The sequence below is a fragment of the Mustelus asterias genome, chromosome 9 (assembly GCF_964213995.1).
Source record: "Mustelus asterias chromosome 9, sMusAst1.hap1.1, whole genome shotgun sequence".
Lineage (NCBI taxonomy): Eukaryota > Metazoa > Chordata > Chondrichthyes > Carcharhiniformes > Triakidae > Mustelus > Mustelus asterias.
This window is the reverse complement of record NC_135809.1, coordinates 9881634-9898341: the sequence shown is the minus strand read 5'-3', so window position 1 is coordinate 9898341 and position 16708 is coordinate 9881634. Positions and strand designations below refer to the sequence as shown.

At 44.9% G+C, this 16708-nt stretch overlaps 2 protein-coding genes across 3 annotated transcripts in view; both read right to left on the bottom strand.

The window, feature by feature from the left end:
* Positions 1 to 16708, bottom strand: part of LOC144498487 (host cell factor 1-like) — a 467986-nt gene that overhangs the window by 339127 nt on the left and 112151 nt on the right. The gene's annotated exons all lie outside the window — the stretch shown is intronic.
* LOC144498481 (nuclear transcription factor Y subunit beta-like) overlaps positions 533 to 16708 on the bottom strand; it is a 30421-nt gene continuing 14245 nt past the window's right edge. The window contains exons 2-7 of one of the 2 annotated variants that reach the window (XM_078219663.1): positions 13662 to 13755; positions 10913 to 11046; positions 8708 to 8905; positions 7811 to 7895; positions 5143 to 5222; positions 533 to 1080 (exon numbers count right to left, since the gene is read on the bottom strand). In XM_078219663.1, coding sequence (XP_078075789.1) covers positions 1045 to 1080; positions 5143 to 5222; positions 7811 to 7895; positions 8708 to 8905; positions 10913 to 11046; positions 13662 to 13755 — 627 coding nt within the window. In that variant the 3' untranslated portion in view covers positions 533 to 1044. The remainder of the gene's footprint in view (positions 1081 to 5142; positions 5223 to 7810; positions 7896 to 8707; positions 8906 to 10912; positions 11047 to 13661; positions 13756 to 16708) is intronic. The other variant, XM_078219665.1, reaches the window with a different exon arrangement.

The following is a 16708-nucleotide window of genomic DNA, read 5'->3' as shown; positions in this document are numbered from 1 at the left end:
ATGTTTCTAAAGTTCAAAGTTTATTTATTAGTGCTCTGATTTCCTCCCACAGTCTGAAAGGCGTGCTGGTTAGGTGCATTGGCTATGCTAAATTCTCCCTCAGTGTACCCGAACAGGCGCCGGAGTGTGGCGACTGGGGGATTTTCACAATAACTTCATTGCAGCGTTAATGTAAGCCTTATTTGTGACACTAATAAATAAACTTTTTTTAAAAAGTAGGCTTACATTAACACTGCAATGAAGTTTCTATGAAAATCCCCTAGTTGCCACACTCTGGTGTCTGTTTGGGTTACACCGAGGGAGAAGTTAGCACGGCCAATCAACCTAACCAGCACATCTTTGGACTGTGGGAGGAAACAGGAGGAAACCCACACGGACACGGGGAGAATGTGCAAACTCCACACAGACAGGGATCCAAGCCGGGAATCGAACCCGGGTCCCTGGCGCTGTGAGACAGCAGTGCGAACCCACTGTGCCGCCCCTATGTTTCTAACTTGCAAACTGTTAGTGAACGGGACAGAAACACGAGCTTCCATACTCTCAAAAACAATTTATTATACACCTGTTTTATTAAAAGGGTACATCTAGTGAAATTACTTATTTGAATTACAAAAGGAGCAACATGATTCAATATGAAAATAAGATACTGCCCAGTAAGTTCTGGCAGTAATAAATCAGACACACAGCGGCCAATGACATCAGCTTCCTGCATGTATCCACACAAAACCCAACAACTCTTGTACAAAACAAAAGTACTTTGTAACTGTGATACATTATAAAGATTCCGTTTTTTAAAACTGGTAAATAAGAAATGATCCTTCAGATGGGGTCAGAAACTGGATTTCTTGGTCATACCCCAGGAACCTGTCAAAGCATCTACAACTATTCAGAAGAATATAATACAAGAGCAGCCAGAGATCATTGTCTTCCGGTCAGTCGATCATTCAACTGCTCTTATCCTTGCTGATTCTTTTGCCGTTCTTTCAGCCAGTCATCTCGTTATCGTGGGGCTTGATATGTTTTCTAAGTCTTCAGTGTTTTCCATCAGGAGAACTGGATGGGCTGTACACCCGAAATCTGCTGGAACCAAAAACATTCAGTCAGTTTCCCCGTCATCGCGCCATGCACGGTTTCGCAATGTCAGCTTACTGCTTTTATCCTGTTTTGCACTGAAAACTCTCCAAGATCAATTGTAAAACTGCACGGTGACACAGTGATTCACACTGCTGCCTCACAGCGCCAGGGACCCGGGTTCGATTCCCGGCTTGGGTCACTGTCTAGTGTGGAGTTTTCATGTTCTCCCCCGTGTCTGCCTGGGTTTCCTCCGGGTGCTCCGGTTTCCTCCCACAGTCCCAAAGATGTGCGGGTTAGGTGGATTGGCCGTGCTAAATTGCCCCTTAGTGTCAGGGGGACTAGCAGAGTAAATACATGGGGTTACGGGGATAGGGCCTGGGTGGAATTGATGACAGTGCAGGCTCGATGGGTCGGATGGCGTCTCTCTGCATTGTAGGGATTCTACGATTCTATGAATTTAGACTGTATGAACAAAAAATATAGGCAAGTAGAACATCAAGATCAACATAGAAAATGTGGAAATAGACAGCAGGACAGACAACAGCAACTTGTATTGATAGAGTACTTTTAGTGTAGTGTAATATTACCAAACAAAATCTGACATCAAGCCGCATGAGGGGACATTGGTGCAGATGGTCAAAAGCCTGATGTAGGTTTTAAGGAGCATTTTGAACAAAGTAGAGAGATTTAGGGAGGGAATTCTACAGGTTATGCCCAGGTAGCTGGAGGTGCAGCCACCAATAGCGGAGCGAATGTGAGCACAGGACTGAACATGACAACTTTCTCTAGCACCCTGGGTGAGGGTCCCCTGTAGCCCCTGCTCAGACAAATAGGACCCAAGTTGTGCAGGTAAAAATGTATAACTGGATAGGAAAATAGTCATTAAGGTTTGGGAGAAAGTACTCATATATTACACTTCACTGCATTTTACTTCCAACTTGTCCAGCAATTTGACCCTTGTACCAAGGATTCTCTCATTCCTAATTATCACCCTTAGGGTTCATAGAAGAGTAGGCCATTCAGCCCCTCAAGACAATTCTGCCCTTCAATTAGATCGTGGCTCCTCTCTACCTCAGTTTCATTAACCTTCCTTAGCACAATATCTCTCAATACTCTTACCTAACAAAAGTCACATTTTCAATTAATCACCTGCTTCAACATTTTTTATTATTCGTTCATGGGATGTGGGCGTCGCTGGCTGGGCCAGCATTTATTGCCCATCCCTGAGGACAGTTTAAGAGTCAACCACATTGCTGTGGCTGTGGAGTCACCATGTAGACCAGATCAGGTAAGGACAGGAGATTTGCCTCTCTAAAGGGCAGTAGTGATCCAGATGGTTCCGTTAATCAACATTGGATTCATGGCCTACTTTTAATTCTAGATTTTTACTGAATTCTGCTGTGGCAGGATTCGATTCCGGGTCCCCTGGATCTCGGGATTACCAGTCCAGTGACAATACTATGACTCCACCTTCCTGAGGTGTGATGTCCAGAAATGAACACTACTCGAGTAGTGGTCTAATTAAAGCTTTGTATGTCGGTAACTTAATTTCCATCCCCTTATATTCCAGTCCCTTGAGATAAAGCTAATCTTCCATTAGCTCCTTTGACTATTCTTTGTACCTGTCCACTAGTGTTCAGTGATTTCTGTACATTCACCCACTAAATCTCTCTCTGCTCCTCTACAATTCCTCACTCCTCACCCTTTAGGAAAGAATCTGATCTTTCTTGGGCCCATAGCGGATGTGATTCAAAACCCTGAAACACAGAGAATGAATTTCTTTCCCTCTTACTCTTCCTCTTGAGGAAATATGGCTGCTCCAAGATCTGACATCTCGCCAGCACCTCAACTCAGCGATTATTCTATGGACGTAACCCTGGAGAGGGATCACAGTGTCCGCTGCGATCGATGTCAGGTTCATCGCCTTTTCCAATCAGGAACAGGAAATCCTGGTCAATTCTTTTGTATAAAGAACTCCCCCAGGTTCAGGAACATTGAAGCCAAGCAGCTCTTGTTCATAGGATGTGGGCGTCGCTGGCTGGGCAGCATTTATTGCCCATTCTCGAGGGCAGTTGAGAGTCGACCACATTGCTGTGGCTCTGGAGTCACATGTAGGCCAGACCAGGTAAGGACGGCAGATTTCCTTCCCTGAAGGACATAAGTGAACCAGATGGGTTTTTTACAACAATTGACAATGGTTTCATGGTCATCAATAGATTCTTAATTCCAGATTTTTATTGAATTCAAATTTCACAATCTGCCGTGATGGGATTCGAACCCAGTCCCCAGCAGTTCTCTGGATTACTAGTCCAGCGACATTACCACTGCGCCACCGCCTCCCCATAGCAACCCCGAGTGTAATGAGTGAATTCAGCACAGACCAGAGCCTGGTCCTGCAACTTTCACAGTTTGTGTAGCTCTCTACCAAGCAACAAACTACATTTACCCTCACCCCATCTGATCGGCTAGAGGTGTTGTATAAATCATTGATAAACTGTTATTTATTTCCTGCCACACTGACTTCTCTGGAGATTAACTTTCAACTTTGTCCATATTACATTGCTTAAACATAAGAAACTGCAGGGTGGGGTAACCTCCTCACCTTGGAGTCAGAAGTTGAAGGTTCAAGTCCCACTCCAGAGACTTTTGCACATAATCTGGGCTGACATTCCCAGAGCAGCACTGTCAGATATGACTTCTTTCAGAGGAATCATTAAACTGTGGACAACACGATGTGTCAAAGAAGAACAGGAGATTTCTCCCCAGGGTCGTGGCTAATATTTGATTTGATTTATTGTCACATGTATTAACATACAGTGAAAAGTATTGTTTCTTGCGCGCTATACAGACAAAGCATACCGTTCATAGAGAAGGAAAGGAGAGAGTGCAGAATGTAGTGTTACAGTCATAGCTAGGGTGTAGAGAAAGATCAACTTAATGCGAGGTAGGTCCATTCAAAAGTCTGACAGCAGCAAGGAAGAAGCTGTTCTTGAGTCGGTTGGTACGTGACCTCAGACTTTTGTATCTTTTTCCCGAAGGAAGATGGTGGAAGAGAGAATGTCCGGGATGCGTGGGGTCCTTAATTATGCTGGCTGCTTTGCCGAGGCAGTGGGAAGTGTAGACAGAGTCAATGGATGGGAGGCTGGTTGTGTGATGGATTGGGCTACATTCACGATCTTTTGTAGCTCCTTTTGTAATATTTATCTTACAGCCAAGATTACGAAAAAATCTGGTTATTACCACATTGCTGCTTATGGGAGCTTGCTGTGCATAAACTGGCTGCTGCGTTTCTTACAACAGTGACTATATTTCAAAAACATATCATTGGCTGTGATGTACTTTGGAATGTCCTGAGGGCTGAAAGACGCGACAGGAATTCAAGTCTCTCTTTTTATGGGGAAAGAGAATGGGTGTTGCGGATTCCGTGAATGGTTTATTACATTTATGCAAAGACCTCATTTTAAGATATTTCTGCCTGTGCAATTACATTTAAATGCTAAGCTTTTAAAGTTAACATGGCCTCATTTTAAACTCGGCAGGCATGCTGGGATCAGCTTGAAAATTGGCCGCATTCTTTGAAAGTACAATGCGAGCAGAAATGGCTTCCTCATAAGCCAAAACAAAGCTTTTCACGGCCACAGCTGCAAATTGTTTATGAAAGTTAGAGACACAGCTTGTACCAAGCAATTACAATACGAGATAACGGGAAATTCTGTATACAGCCATGTGTTTTCAGTGAGGTTTGAGTCAAGTTTGTCAGGACTGGCTTTTGCTAGTATCTATCTCCCTCTCTCTCAGTTTTAAAAATTCTGTTCAATAAAAGAAATTCAACGTACCAACGCTGTCTTTGTCTATTCTGAGGAATGAATGGACCCTACAATGGGGGTGGGACTAACTGGTAGCTCTTTCAAATAGTTGGCACAGCTATGATCGGTCAAATGGCCTCCTATTATACAGTATGATTTAACTCTGAGCATTAATCCCACAAACAAATAAGAAAATGAGAAACAATACTGTAAATTACTTCACATTAAAAAATGCTTGAATGTTGTAAAGGTGAGCACTCACCTGTTGATACGATGTGGTATAAACCATGACATTTTGTGGCTGCCCATCTGCAGTGATTAATCCTGTTGTCAACTGATTAGCTGTGGATGGTAATAAGAAAGGTATTCAGGTTCTGAAAAGCACAGCCGTATTTCTGCTTTAATTAAACTGAGATTGGTATTGCGTATCGCGTATCACACCAAAATGTTCACTGGGTTGATGCATCTCTCTCACTGAAAATAATATTCGCAGAAAACCCTCGACTTGGCTGCTACCACGACCAAAAGCAGGCAAATATTTCAGAACCACTGGGTGAAAACGTACTAAAAGACAAAGATTTAAGGAACATTTTCTCAGGAATTGTAACGACACAACAGGGACCTCTGGATTAAAAAAAAACTTAACAGAACATCTTCTCATTGAAAACAGCGTGGAATTTACAGCACAGGCACGGGCCATTTGCCCCAAATAGTCTACGCCAGTCAACTAGCCAAACTCCCACCCTACCTCACGGAACCCCATCATCTCCTCGTGTGTGTAATCAACCCCAGGGATTCCAAAATCAGAACCGGAAACTATTCTTGGTACCCTGGCTCAGTGATAGCACTTTAACAGTAGATTTATCAACTTACCAGTTTTTTACCAACCAATCTCCCCCCCGCCCCCCCAACCCCCCCCCCCCCCCCGACCACCACCCCCCCCCCCCCCACTCCCACACCGATATTTTTGGATGCAAAACTTAAGCAATGGGGGGGTTTCAATTACGAAAATAGAAAGTTGGGGGGCGATTTGATGGAGCTGTCCAAAATCACGAGGGGTCTGGACAGGGCAGAGAGGGAGATACTGTCCCCATTTGGCAGAAGGGTTGAGAACCAGAGGGCACAGATGTAAGATGACTGGCAGATGAACCACGAGCGCTTTGACGTGGCGAGTGGTTTGCATCTGGAATGCACGGCCTGAGAGGATGGTGGAGGTAGATTCAACCGTGCCTCCCCAAAAAACATTGGTTAATTATCTGAAGAGAATAAGCTACAGTGAAAAGGTGAGGGATGGGATTAGCTCCGTTGCTCTTGCAGAGAGCTAGCAGGAATACAATGGGTTGAATGGCCTCCTTCTGTGTCGTAGCCATTCTATGATTGTTTAAAGCAAGACGTGGTGTCGTCAAGGGAGAAAGTAACTGCCAGATTCAGTTTATTATCTTCCAAATTCCTGACAGTTTTAATTTCAGTCAAAGAACCAGCAACAAAGAAAATTACAGCACAGGAACAGACCCTTCGGCCCTCCGAGCCTGCACCGACCATGCTGTCCCACTGAACTAAAACCCCCTACCCTTCCGGGGACCATATCCCTCCATTCCCATCCTGTTTGTGTGTTTGTCAAGACGCCCCTTAAAAGCCACTGTCGTATCCGCTTCCACTACCTCCCCCGGCAGCGAGTTCCAGGCACCCACCACCCTCTGTGTAAAAGATCTGCCTCATACATCTCCTTTAAACCTTGCCCCTTGCACCTTAAACCTATGCCCCCTAGTAATTGACTCTTCCACCCTGGGAAAAAGCTGACTATCCACGCTGTCCATGCCCCTCATAATCTTGTAGACTTCTATCATGTCGCCTCTCAACCTCCGTCGTTCCAGTGAGAACAAACCAAGTTTCTCCAACCTCTCCTCACAGCTAATGCCCTCCATACCAGGCAACATCCTGGTAATCTTTTCTGTACCCTCTCCAAAGCCTCCACATCCTTCTGGTAGTGTGGTGACCAGAATTGAACACTATATTCCAAGTGCTACCCTCCTGCTATTAAGTAGCGGTGGAAAACAACCCTGCCGATTTGAGGGCATAATTCTTCCAAAGACAGGGGAGAGGCGAGGTCAGGGGAGAGAGTTAAGTGCAGGAGCTCAGACTTTCCAACACTGAGCCATGTCTGCATCAGCTGCGGCACTCTCCACTAAAAAGAAAAGCGTACAGCTTTGGAAGTGCCTTGTGAATCCTCCCCTTTTGGCCTCACCATTGTCAGCTGTGCCCTCATCTGCCTGCTTGCCACCCTGTGGAAATCCCTCAACCTTTCAACTCTTCTTTGCAAAACCTCTGTCATTTATCACAACGTTGTAGGGTGGCACAGTGGTTAGCGCTGCTGCCTCACAGCACCTGGGACCCAGGTTCGATTCCCGGCTTGGGTCACTATCTGTGTGGAGTTTGCACGTTCTCCCCGTGTCTGCGTGGGTTTCCTCCGGGTGCTCCGGTTTCCTCCCACAGTCTGAAAGACGTGCTGGTTAGGTGGATTGACCCGTACAGGCGCCGGAGTGTGGCTATTAGGGGAATTTCACAGTAACTTCATTACAGTGTTAATGTAAGCCTTACTTGTGACTAATAAATAAACTTTTAACATGGCCCTCCTGCATCCAAACCTTTAGACTCAGGGTCAGCCTTTCCTCGTGCAGCTGAGAATCACTATGAAAATGTGTTTTCCGTGTTAAAGATGCTCTATAATGCAAGTTGAATAATAGCGGCGCACAATGAAGACCGTTCAGATCCCACAGCATTTTGTCATTAAGAAGGACCTTCCAAAGTGGAGCGCCCTTTGTTTAAAAAACAATTTATTCCACTTCCTTCTGGTTCCTTCATCGTCCAGTAGACAGTCTTGAATAAAAGTTCTTTAAAAAAAAAATTCAACAGTCATACGTAGCACTTACAGAAAGTTTCTTCTGTGAGTTCCTCGCCAAGGCCATCTGTGCCTCCACCTGTTGATGTGTTTAATCCTTTCTCCCCCTTCATTGCCTGCACAATTCAATTCAGTTTTAATTTTGTTTCAATTTAAATGAAAAACGTGATCGGAAAAAAAATACTTTTTAAACATGTGCCAACATGGTTTTAGTACTCTCCCCACAGCAACTTGCATTTATATAGCGCCTTTAACATAGTTAAATGTCCCAAGGCGTTTCACAGGAGTGTTATCAAACAACAATTGACATTTTGAGCCATTTACAGAGATATTAGGACAGGTGACCTAAAGCTTGGTCAAAGAGATGTATTTAAAGGGGGGCCTTGAAGGAGAAGAGTGAGCCAGAGAGGTTTAGGGAAGGAATTCCAGAGATTAGGGACCAGGCAGCTGAAGGAATGGCTGTCAATGGTGGAGTGATGGAAATCGGGAGAGGCGCAAGAGGCCAGCACTGGAGGAGCCCAGAGACCTTGAGGTGGTTACAAAACAGAGGGGGGGCGGGACTGCAGGAAATGCAAACAAGGGTGGGAAATTTAAAATTTGCATTAAATATTCAGTGCCACAATGATCAAGTAGAAGGGCCAGGCTGGTGTTGATACCTCCTAGTCAGCTCCACATTTCAGGTATGTTGACCATGACAGTCTGAGTGAGTGCCTCGCTGCAGGTAAGTTCAAATCAGAGGGCAAATTCATTCCAAGGAAGCGCGCTCTCTTTTCTGGTGGGTTGGGCTGACAACAAAAATGCCCCCACAGGAAACCTGCCTTCCCAGAGCAACCCGAAATCAGACCACTGGTTCACCCGCACCAACACTGGACAAAGACCACTCACATACTGAGTTTTTTTTAGAATATAAAAGTGAAAACAGTTTCACCTCTCTGAACTTCTGCAGGTAGAGTTTTAGTGGTTCCACGTAACTATCAAAGCCCAGCGTGGACATGGCAAACAGGATGTCTTCGCCATTGATGGTTTTGCGTTTTTCTTGATGGCATCGCTCACTGGCCTCGGACGTAATAAAGCTGATAAACTCACTCACACATTCTTGAACACATTCCTTCGCATCCTTAGCGATCTAACGAGAGACAATTTGCATTAGGCACACTGAGAGACAACCGCACTGCAACTCCACATTTAGATTTTCTAAAGCTCACGCAAAGACACACCATCTACTTCCCACCCGAGTACAGGGAGGTATTGTCCACATAGCAACTTCAAAAGACATTACTGGATCTGAAGGGCTTTGAACTGCACTGGAGGATATCATAGAAGAATCATCATCATCATAGAAACCCTACAGTACAGAAAGAGGCCCTTCGGCCCATCGAGTCTGCACCGACCACAATCCCACCCAGGCCCTACCCCCATATCACTACATATTTACCCACTAATCCCTCTAACCTACACATCTAAGGGGCAATTTTAGCATGGCCAATCAACCTGACCCGCACATCTTTGGACTGTGGGAGGAAACCGGAGCACCCGGAGGAAACCCACGCAGACATGAGGAGAATGTGCAAACTCCACACAGACAGTGACCCAAGCCGGGAATCGAACCCAGGTCCCTGGAGCTGTGAAGCAGCAGTGCTAACCACTGTGCTACCGTGCCGCCCTTATGATATTTGAAGAATGAGGGGAGATCTTATAGAAACATATAAGATTATGAATGGAATAGATAAGATAGAAGCAGGGAAGTTGTTTCCACTGGCAGGTGAAACTAGAACTAGGGGGTACAGCCTCTAAATAAGAGGGGGCAGATTTAGGACTGAGTTGGGGAGGAACTTCTTCACACAAAGGGTTGTGAATCTGTGGAATTCCCTGCCCAGTGAAGCAGTTGAGGCTACCTCATTGAATGTTTTTAAGGCAAAGATAGATTTTTGAACAGTAAAGGAATTAAGGGTTATGGTGAGCGGGCGGGTAAGTGGAGCTGAGTCCACGAAAAGATCAGCCATGATCTTATTGAATGGCGGAGCAGGCTCGAGGGGCCAGATGGCCTACTCCTGCTCCTAGTTCTTATGTTCTTAAGCCAAAAGGTATAAGCTCTTTCGTTCCTCTGAATGGCTGTAGAGAGTGTAATGTCCTGAACAACACACTTAAGCCCCAAAGGATATGCTTTTCTGTTTCAGAGCAAACAGCTTTACTTTGTATCCAAATCACGCATTGAGGGAGGAGATGCCAAACTGAGGCTCCACTCCCTATTCAGGCAAAAGTTTATGACATTCTTCGAAACAGAACGGGGAATTCTCCCAGTGTCTAGGCCAACATTCAGCCCTCAGCTAACAGGTTCAGAAAGCAATTACCTGCCTATTAATTTATTCTTTGAAGGACCTTGTGTGCAACTTGCTCCCCGTTGCTTGCCCATATTAACAGTGACTGCATTTCAAAAGTATTTCATTGTATTTGAATCACTCAGATATTCTGAGGATGTAATAAGGCACTACATAAATGCACGTGGGAGTTACAAATTCCAGTCAGGAAAAGTGTGCCATGTCAGCACATGGGTTAGCAAGACTCAACTCGCACTTCCAGCTGCCAACGGTGCAACCTTTGAAATTGGCGGGAAATCCATTTTGGATATTTCTGATTCCAGTCTGATAGCCCCCCCCATAACTTTGCAGACCGGTAATAGGAGATTTGACATCAATCTAACTGGCACAATTAACTCTGTAGTTTGTGTTTAGAAACATAGAAAATAGATGCAGGAGTAGGCCACTCATCCCTTCGAGCCTGCACCGCCATTCAATATGATCATGGCTGATCATGCACTTTCAGTATCCCACTCCCGCTTTCTCTCCATTCCCCTTGATCCCTCTCGCCACAAGGGCCATGTCCAGCCCTATAGTTTCTCCAAGAGATTCCCCAGCAATTTCCAAATGAAATGCATGGTTCCTTCACTCTATGGGATATTGTAAGAACTGGCAGGCTCTCTCCAGCCATTTGCATCATAGTTAATTAATCTGCTTCCTCTCAAGTCTATTCTGATTTTCTGCTGCTTTACTTTGACCCAAACAAGTGTGACGGGAAGTAGGGATGCTTAAAGAAAGCTCTCATTTTAGAGTTTTAACGTCAAGTTGTACACTACCTTCCCTGTTGCAGGTACGGCTGATTTCATTATCCGGGCGACATTGGCAATCGGAAGATAGATGTCTTGTTCCCTGTAGGACTCTTTGGAACCATTCGTGTCATCATGATCACCAAGCCCCTCGTCAGTGTCTCCTACAAGAAAACAACTCGGTTATTATACAATTCCCCAACAAGAGAATCAGACACGCAAAGTTTCACTGGAAAATTAGAATTAGAACAATCCATCACACCAGTGAAAGAGCGAGCCAATTAGTTCCACTCCCCCGCCTTTTCCCTGCTATATTTTCCTTTGCAAGTATATACTGAAAGTTTCTACTTCCACGACCATTTCAGGCAGTGTAATTCAGGTCAGAAGCCGCTGAGTAAAGATTTCTCATCTCCCCCCTGGTTCTTTTATTAATTACCTCGAATCTGATTCTGCCCCTTTTGAGAACATAAGAACTAGGAGCAGGAGTAGGCCATCTGGCCCCTCGAGCCTGCTCCGCCATTCAATAAGATCATGGCTGATCTTTCCGTGGACTCAGCTCCACTTACCCGCCCGCTCACCATAACCCTTAATTCCTTCACTGTTCAAAACGTTATCTATCCTTGCCTTAACTGCCTGGGCAGGAAATTCCACAGATTCACAACCCTTTGGGTGAAGAAGTTCCTCCTCAACTCAGTCCTAAATCTGCTTCCCCTTATTTTGAGGCCATGCCCCCTAGTTCTAGTTTCACCCGCCAGTGGAAACAACTTCCCTGCTTCTATCTTATTTATTCCCTTCATAATCTTGTATGTTTCTATAAGATCTCCCCTCATTCTTCTGAATTCCAATGATTATAGCCCCAGTCTACTCAGTCTCTCCTCATAAGCCAACCCTCTCAACTCCAGAATCAACCTAGTGAATCTCCTCTGCACCCCCTCCAGTGCTAGTATATCCTTTCTCAAGAAAGGAGACCAAAACTATACACAGTACTCCAGGTGTGGCCTCATCAGCACCTTATACAGCTGCAACATAACCTCGCTGTTTTTAAACTCCATCCCTCTAGCAATGAATGACAAAATTCCATTTGCCATCTTAATTACCTGCTGCACCTGCAAACCAACTCCTTGAGACTCTTGCACAAGGACACCCAGGCCCCTCTGCACAGCAGCATGCTGCAATTTTTTACCATTTAAATAATAGTCCATTTTGCTGTTATTCCTACCAAAATGGATGGCCTCACATTTACCAACATTGTACTCCATCTGCCAGACCCTCACCCACTCACTTAGACTATCTATATCCCTTTGCAGACTTTCAGCATCCTCTGCACACTTTGCTCTGCCACTCATCTTAGTGTCATCTGCGAATTTTGACACATTACACTTGGTCCCCAACTCCAAATCATCTATGTAAATCGTAAACAATTGCGGTCTCAACACTGATCCCTGAGGCACACCACTAGTCACTGATCGCCAACCAGAAAAACACCCATTTACCCCCACTCTTTGCTTTCTGTTAGTTATCCAATCCTCTATCCATGCTAATACATTACCCGTAACACCGTGCACCTTTATCTTATGTAGCAGTCTTTGGTGTGGCACCTTGTCAAATGTCTTCTGGAAATCCAGATACACCACATCCACAGGTTCCCCATTGTCCACTGCACATGTAATGTTCTCAAAGAATTCCACCAAATTAGTCAAACATGACCTTCCCTTCATGAACCCATGCTGCGTCTTACCAATGGGACAATTTATATCCAGATGTCTCGCTATTTCTTCCTTGATGATAGATTCAAGCATTTTCCCTACTACAGAAGTTAAGCTAACCGGCCTATAGTTACCCGCCTTTTATCTGCCTCCTTTTTAAAACAATTTATCAAGAGTTGGCTTACATTAACACTGCATTGACATTACTGTACAAATCCCCTAGTCGCCACACTCTGGTGCCTGTTCAGGACAGTGAGGGAGAATTTAGCATGGCCAATCCACTTAACCCGCACATCTTTGGACTGTGGGAGGAAACCAGAGCATCCGGAGGAAACCCACGCAGACACGGGGAGAATGTGCAGACTTCACACAGGCAGTGACCCAAGCCAGGAATCGAACCCGGGTCCCTGCCACTATGAGTCAGCAGAGCTGACCACTGTGCCACCCTGCCGCTATATAAATGTGAGTTGTTTCTTAAACATTCGCCCTGCCTGAATATCTAAAACAAAATGGTGCAGTTTGTGTCACCAGCAGCTGTTTTTGTTATGTTTGGAATCTGCTGGTGGGTATTTAAGGGGCACAAATTGTAAAAAGACCTCGAAGTGGCTCAGGCACAGTAGCAAGTACTGCTGCCTCACAGCACCAAGGATCTAGGTTCGATTCCCGGCTTGAGTCACTGTCTGTGCAGAGTCTGCATGTTCTCCCTGTGTCTGCGTGGGTTTCCCCCGGGTGCTCCGGTTTCCTCCCACAGTCTGAAAGACATGCTGGTTAGGTGCGCTGGCCATGCTAAATTCTCCCTCAGTGTACCCTAGGGGATTTTCACGGTAACTTCATTGCAGTGTTAACGTAAGCCTGCTTGTGACACTAATAAATAAACTTAAACTTTAACTTTACGTAACGCCGGCACATCCAACTCATCCACATATCCGCAACGCACACTGATAAAAATACAACAGAACCCAATTCAAAGAGGGAGCCTTGGCGGGTAATCTGGGCTAGGTCTGTTCTGGGGAGAAACACCCCTGGCAGTGTTTTCGATATTCCTCTACTCAATGGCAAACATCAAGTCTTACCTTCGTGAGACTGTAAAACATAGTGGCTTCCACTAATGTAATCACCTGCGATTCCTAACTGAGAAGCATCTGTAGTGGAGCTGTCACCATCCATCTGAAAAATTGAGAAATGTTGAGTCAGAAATGATTAAATCAAATTGCTTTTGAAGTATGTTTAGAAAATAAACTGGAAACTGTATATAGTCAAAAAAAATTCTGCAATAGTTCTGTTACCTATTCCTCGATGCTTTGTATTACTCTAGATTTTAATCGGGCGAGTTGATTTGTATAAATGAAATGTATGTGGATTCAGTACATAGAACATATGTTCTATGTTCTATGTACTGAATCCACATACATTTCATTTATACAAATCAACTCACCCGATTAAAATCTAGAGTAATACAAAGCATCAAGGAATAGGTAACAGACAGAAAGCAAGAAGTGGGCATAAACAGGGCTTTTTCAAGTTGGCATGTACTGAATAGTGGAGCACTGCAAAGATCAGTGCTGGGGCATTGGTTATTTACAATCTATATTAATGACTTAAATGAAGAGACAGGGTAATATATCAAAGTTTGGCTGATGACACCAAGCTAGGTGAGCTGCGGGAAGGACACAGAGATGCTGCAAAGAGATACCGAAAGCTTGTGTGGCTTTTGCTACCAAATAAACCTGTTGGACTTTAACCTGGTGTTGTTAAACTTCTTACTGCAAAGAGATACAGGCAGGTTTAAATGAGCGAAGCAACAAAACGGAAGCTGGAGTGTGAAGTTATTCACTTTGGTTAAAAAGAGAAAAGCAGAATATCTTTTTAAAAATGTGAAACTTGTAAGTGTTGATGTTCAAAGAGTCTTGGTTGTGCTTGTACAAGGAACGCAGAAAGTTAGCATGCTCGTCGCAACATGAAATGGCATGTTGGCCTTTACTGCTGGGGGATGGAAAACAAGAACAGAAACATAGAAACCCTACAGTGCCTACACTATAGTTAAGAAAGCCCACCAACGCCTCTACTTTCTCAGAAGACTAAGGAAATTTGGCATGTTAGCTACGACACTCACCAACTTTTACAGATGCACCATAGAAAGCATTCTTTCTGGCTGTATCACAGCTTGGTATGGCTCCTGCTCTGCTCAAGACCACAAGGAACTATAAAAGATTGTGAATGTAGCCCAATCCATCAAGCAAACCAGCCTCCCATCCATTGACTGTCTACACTTCCCACTGCCTCGGAAAAGCAGCCAACATAATTAACGACCCCATGCACCCCGGACATTTTCTCTTCCACTTCCTTCCTTCGGGAAAAAGATACAAAAGTCTGAGGTCACGTACCTTCTTCCCTGCTGCTGTCAAACCTTTGAATGGACCTACCTTGCATTAAGTTGATCTTTCTCTACACCCTAACTATGACTGTAACACTACATTCTGCACTCTCTCCTTTCCTTCTCTATGTAGGATATGTTTTGTCTGTATAGCGCGCAAGAAACAATACTTTTCACTGTATACTAATACATGTGACAATAATAAATCAAATCAAATTCTGGGAAAATTGATGAAACAAATACAAACCTAAATAGAAAGGATTGGCAAACCAACTTCTGTTCAAAAGACCCTCAATAGGAATGGTTTAAGCACTGGCATAAATTTGTCAGGTGTACTGGGCTTCTTTGAAGAGAACGTTATTGATGCACATTTAGGGTGGCACAGTGGTTAGCACTGCTGCCTCACAGCTCCAGGGACCTGGGTTCGATTCCCAGCTTGGGTCACTGTCTATGTGGAGTTTGCACATTCTATCCGTCTGTGCGTGGTTTCCTGCCGGTGCTCAGGTTTCCTCCCACAGTCCAAATGATGTTCAGGTTAGGTGCTTTGGCCATGCTAAATTGCCCCTTAGTATCCCGGGATGCATAGGTTAGAGGGATCAGCGGGGTAAATATGTGGGGTTACAGGAAAAGGGCCTGAGGTGGGATTGTGGTCGGTGCAGACTCAATGGGCCGAATGGCCTCCTTCTGTACTGTAGGGATTCTATGATTCTGTGACAGTTTCTGTGATGCTGTGGAATATCAGAAAACGCTTCACGGCAGCCTCATCGAACAAAATGTCCCACCAAACTAAACAAAGCGCTTTAGGCACAGGTAACCAAAAGCTGGGCCAAAGGAGGTTTTTGGAGATGTGGAAAAGTTAGGGAGGGTGTTCTAGATCTTGCTGCCTCGGCAGCTAACCCATGGCTGGTAGAGGTGACGGTGATTGGGGTGCGGAACATGCCGAGTGCTGATATCCTGGCGAACTGTAGGACTATAGCAGCTGACAGCGATATTGAAGGGACAAGGCCATGCGAGAGACTGGAAAATAAGATTTCAAACTTAACTCGAACTATTATAAGACTGGGAACTAATGTCTGTCAGTCAGCGGAGAAAATGATGGGTGAACCAGACTTGATGTGAGTACTGGCACGGAAGCGGAATCTTGGATGAGCTCAGGGTTATCGAGGGCAGGGGTGGGCGGCAGGGGCATTGGGATTGTCAAATCTGGAGGCATCAGGAATGGGTTACGGTTTGAGTAGATGAGCTGAGGCAGGTTTGGAGTCTGGCGATATTACAGAAGGGAAAGTAGGTAGTCTTGGTGATGGAGATAATAGGGGACAGAAGCTCAGCATCAATTCAAGTGCCAAGATTGTAACTGGTTTGGTTTAGCCTGACTGCTGCCAGTGCAAGGGCGAGAGTTAGTCGTTAGGTAAGAGTTTGATGGGGACAGAAAACAATGGCTTCAGTTTTCCTAAAACGCAATGTGGAGAATACTTCTGCTCATCCAATACTGATTTTCAGACAAAGAGCGCTACAAATCAGAGGCAGTGACCGAGGCTTGAGCAAGATGAGTGAGAAAAGGGCTGGGTGTCAGTGTATACACGGTTTTCAGATGATACTGCCAAGGCAGCATGCAAGTTCAAAGAATCATAGAACCCTACAGTGCAGGAGGCCATTTGGCCGTCGAGTCTGCACCGACCACAGTCCCATCCAGGCCCTATCCCCATGCATTTATCCTAACTAATCCCCCTGACACTAAGGGACAAT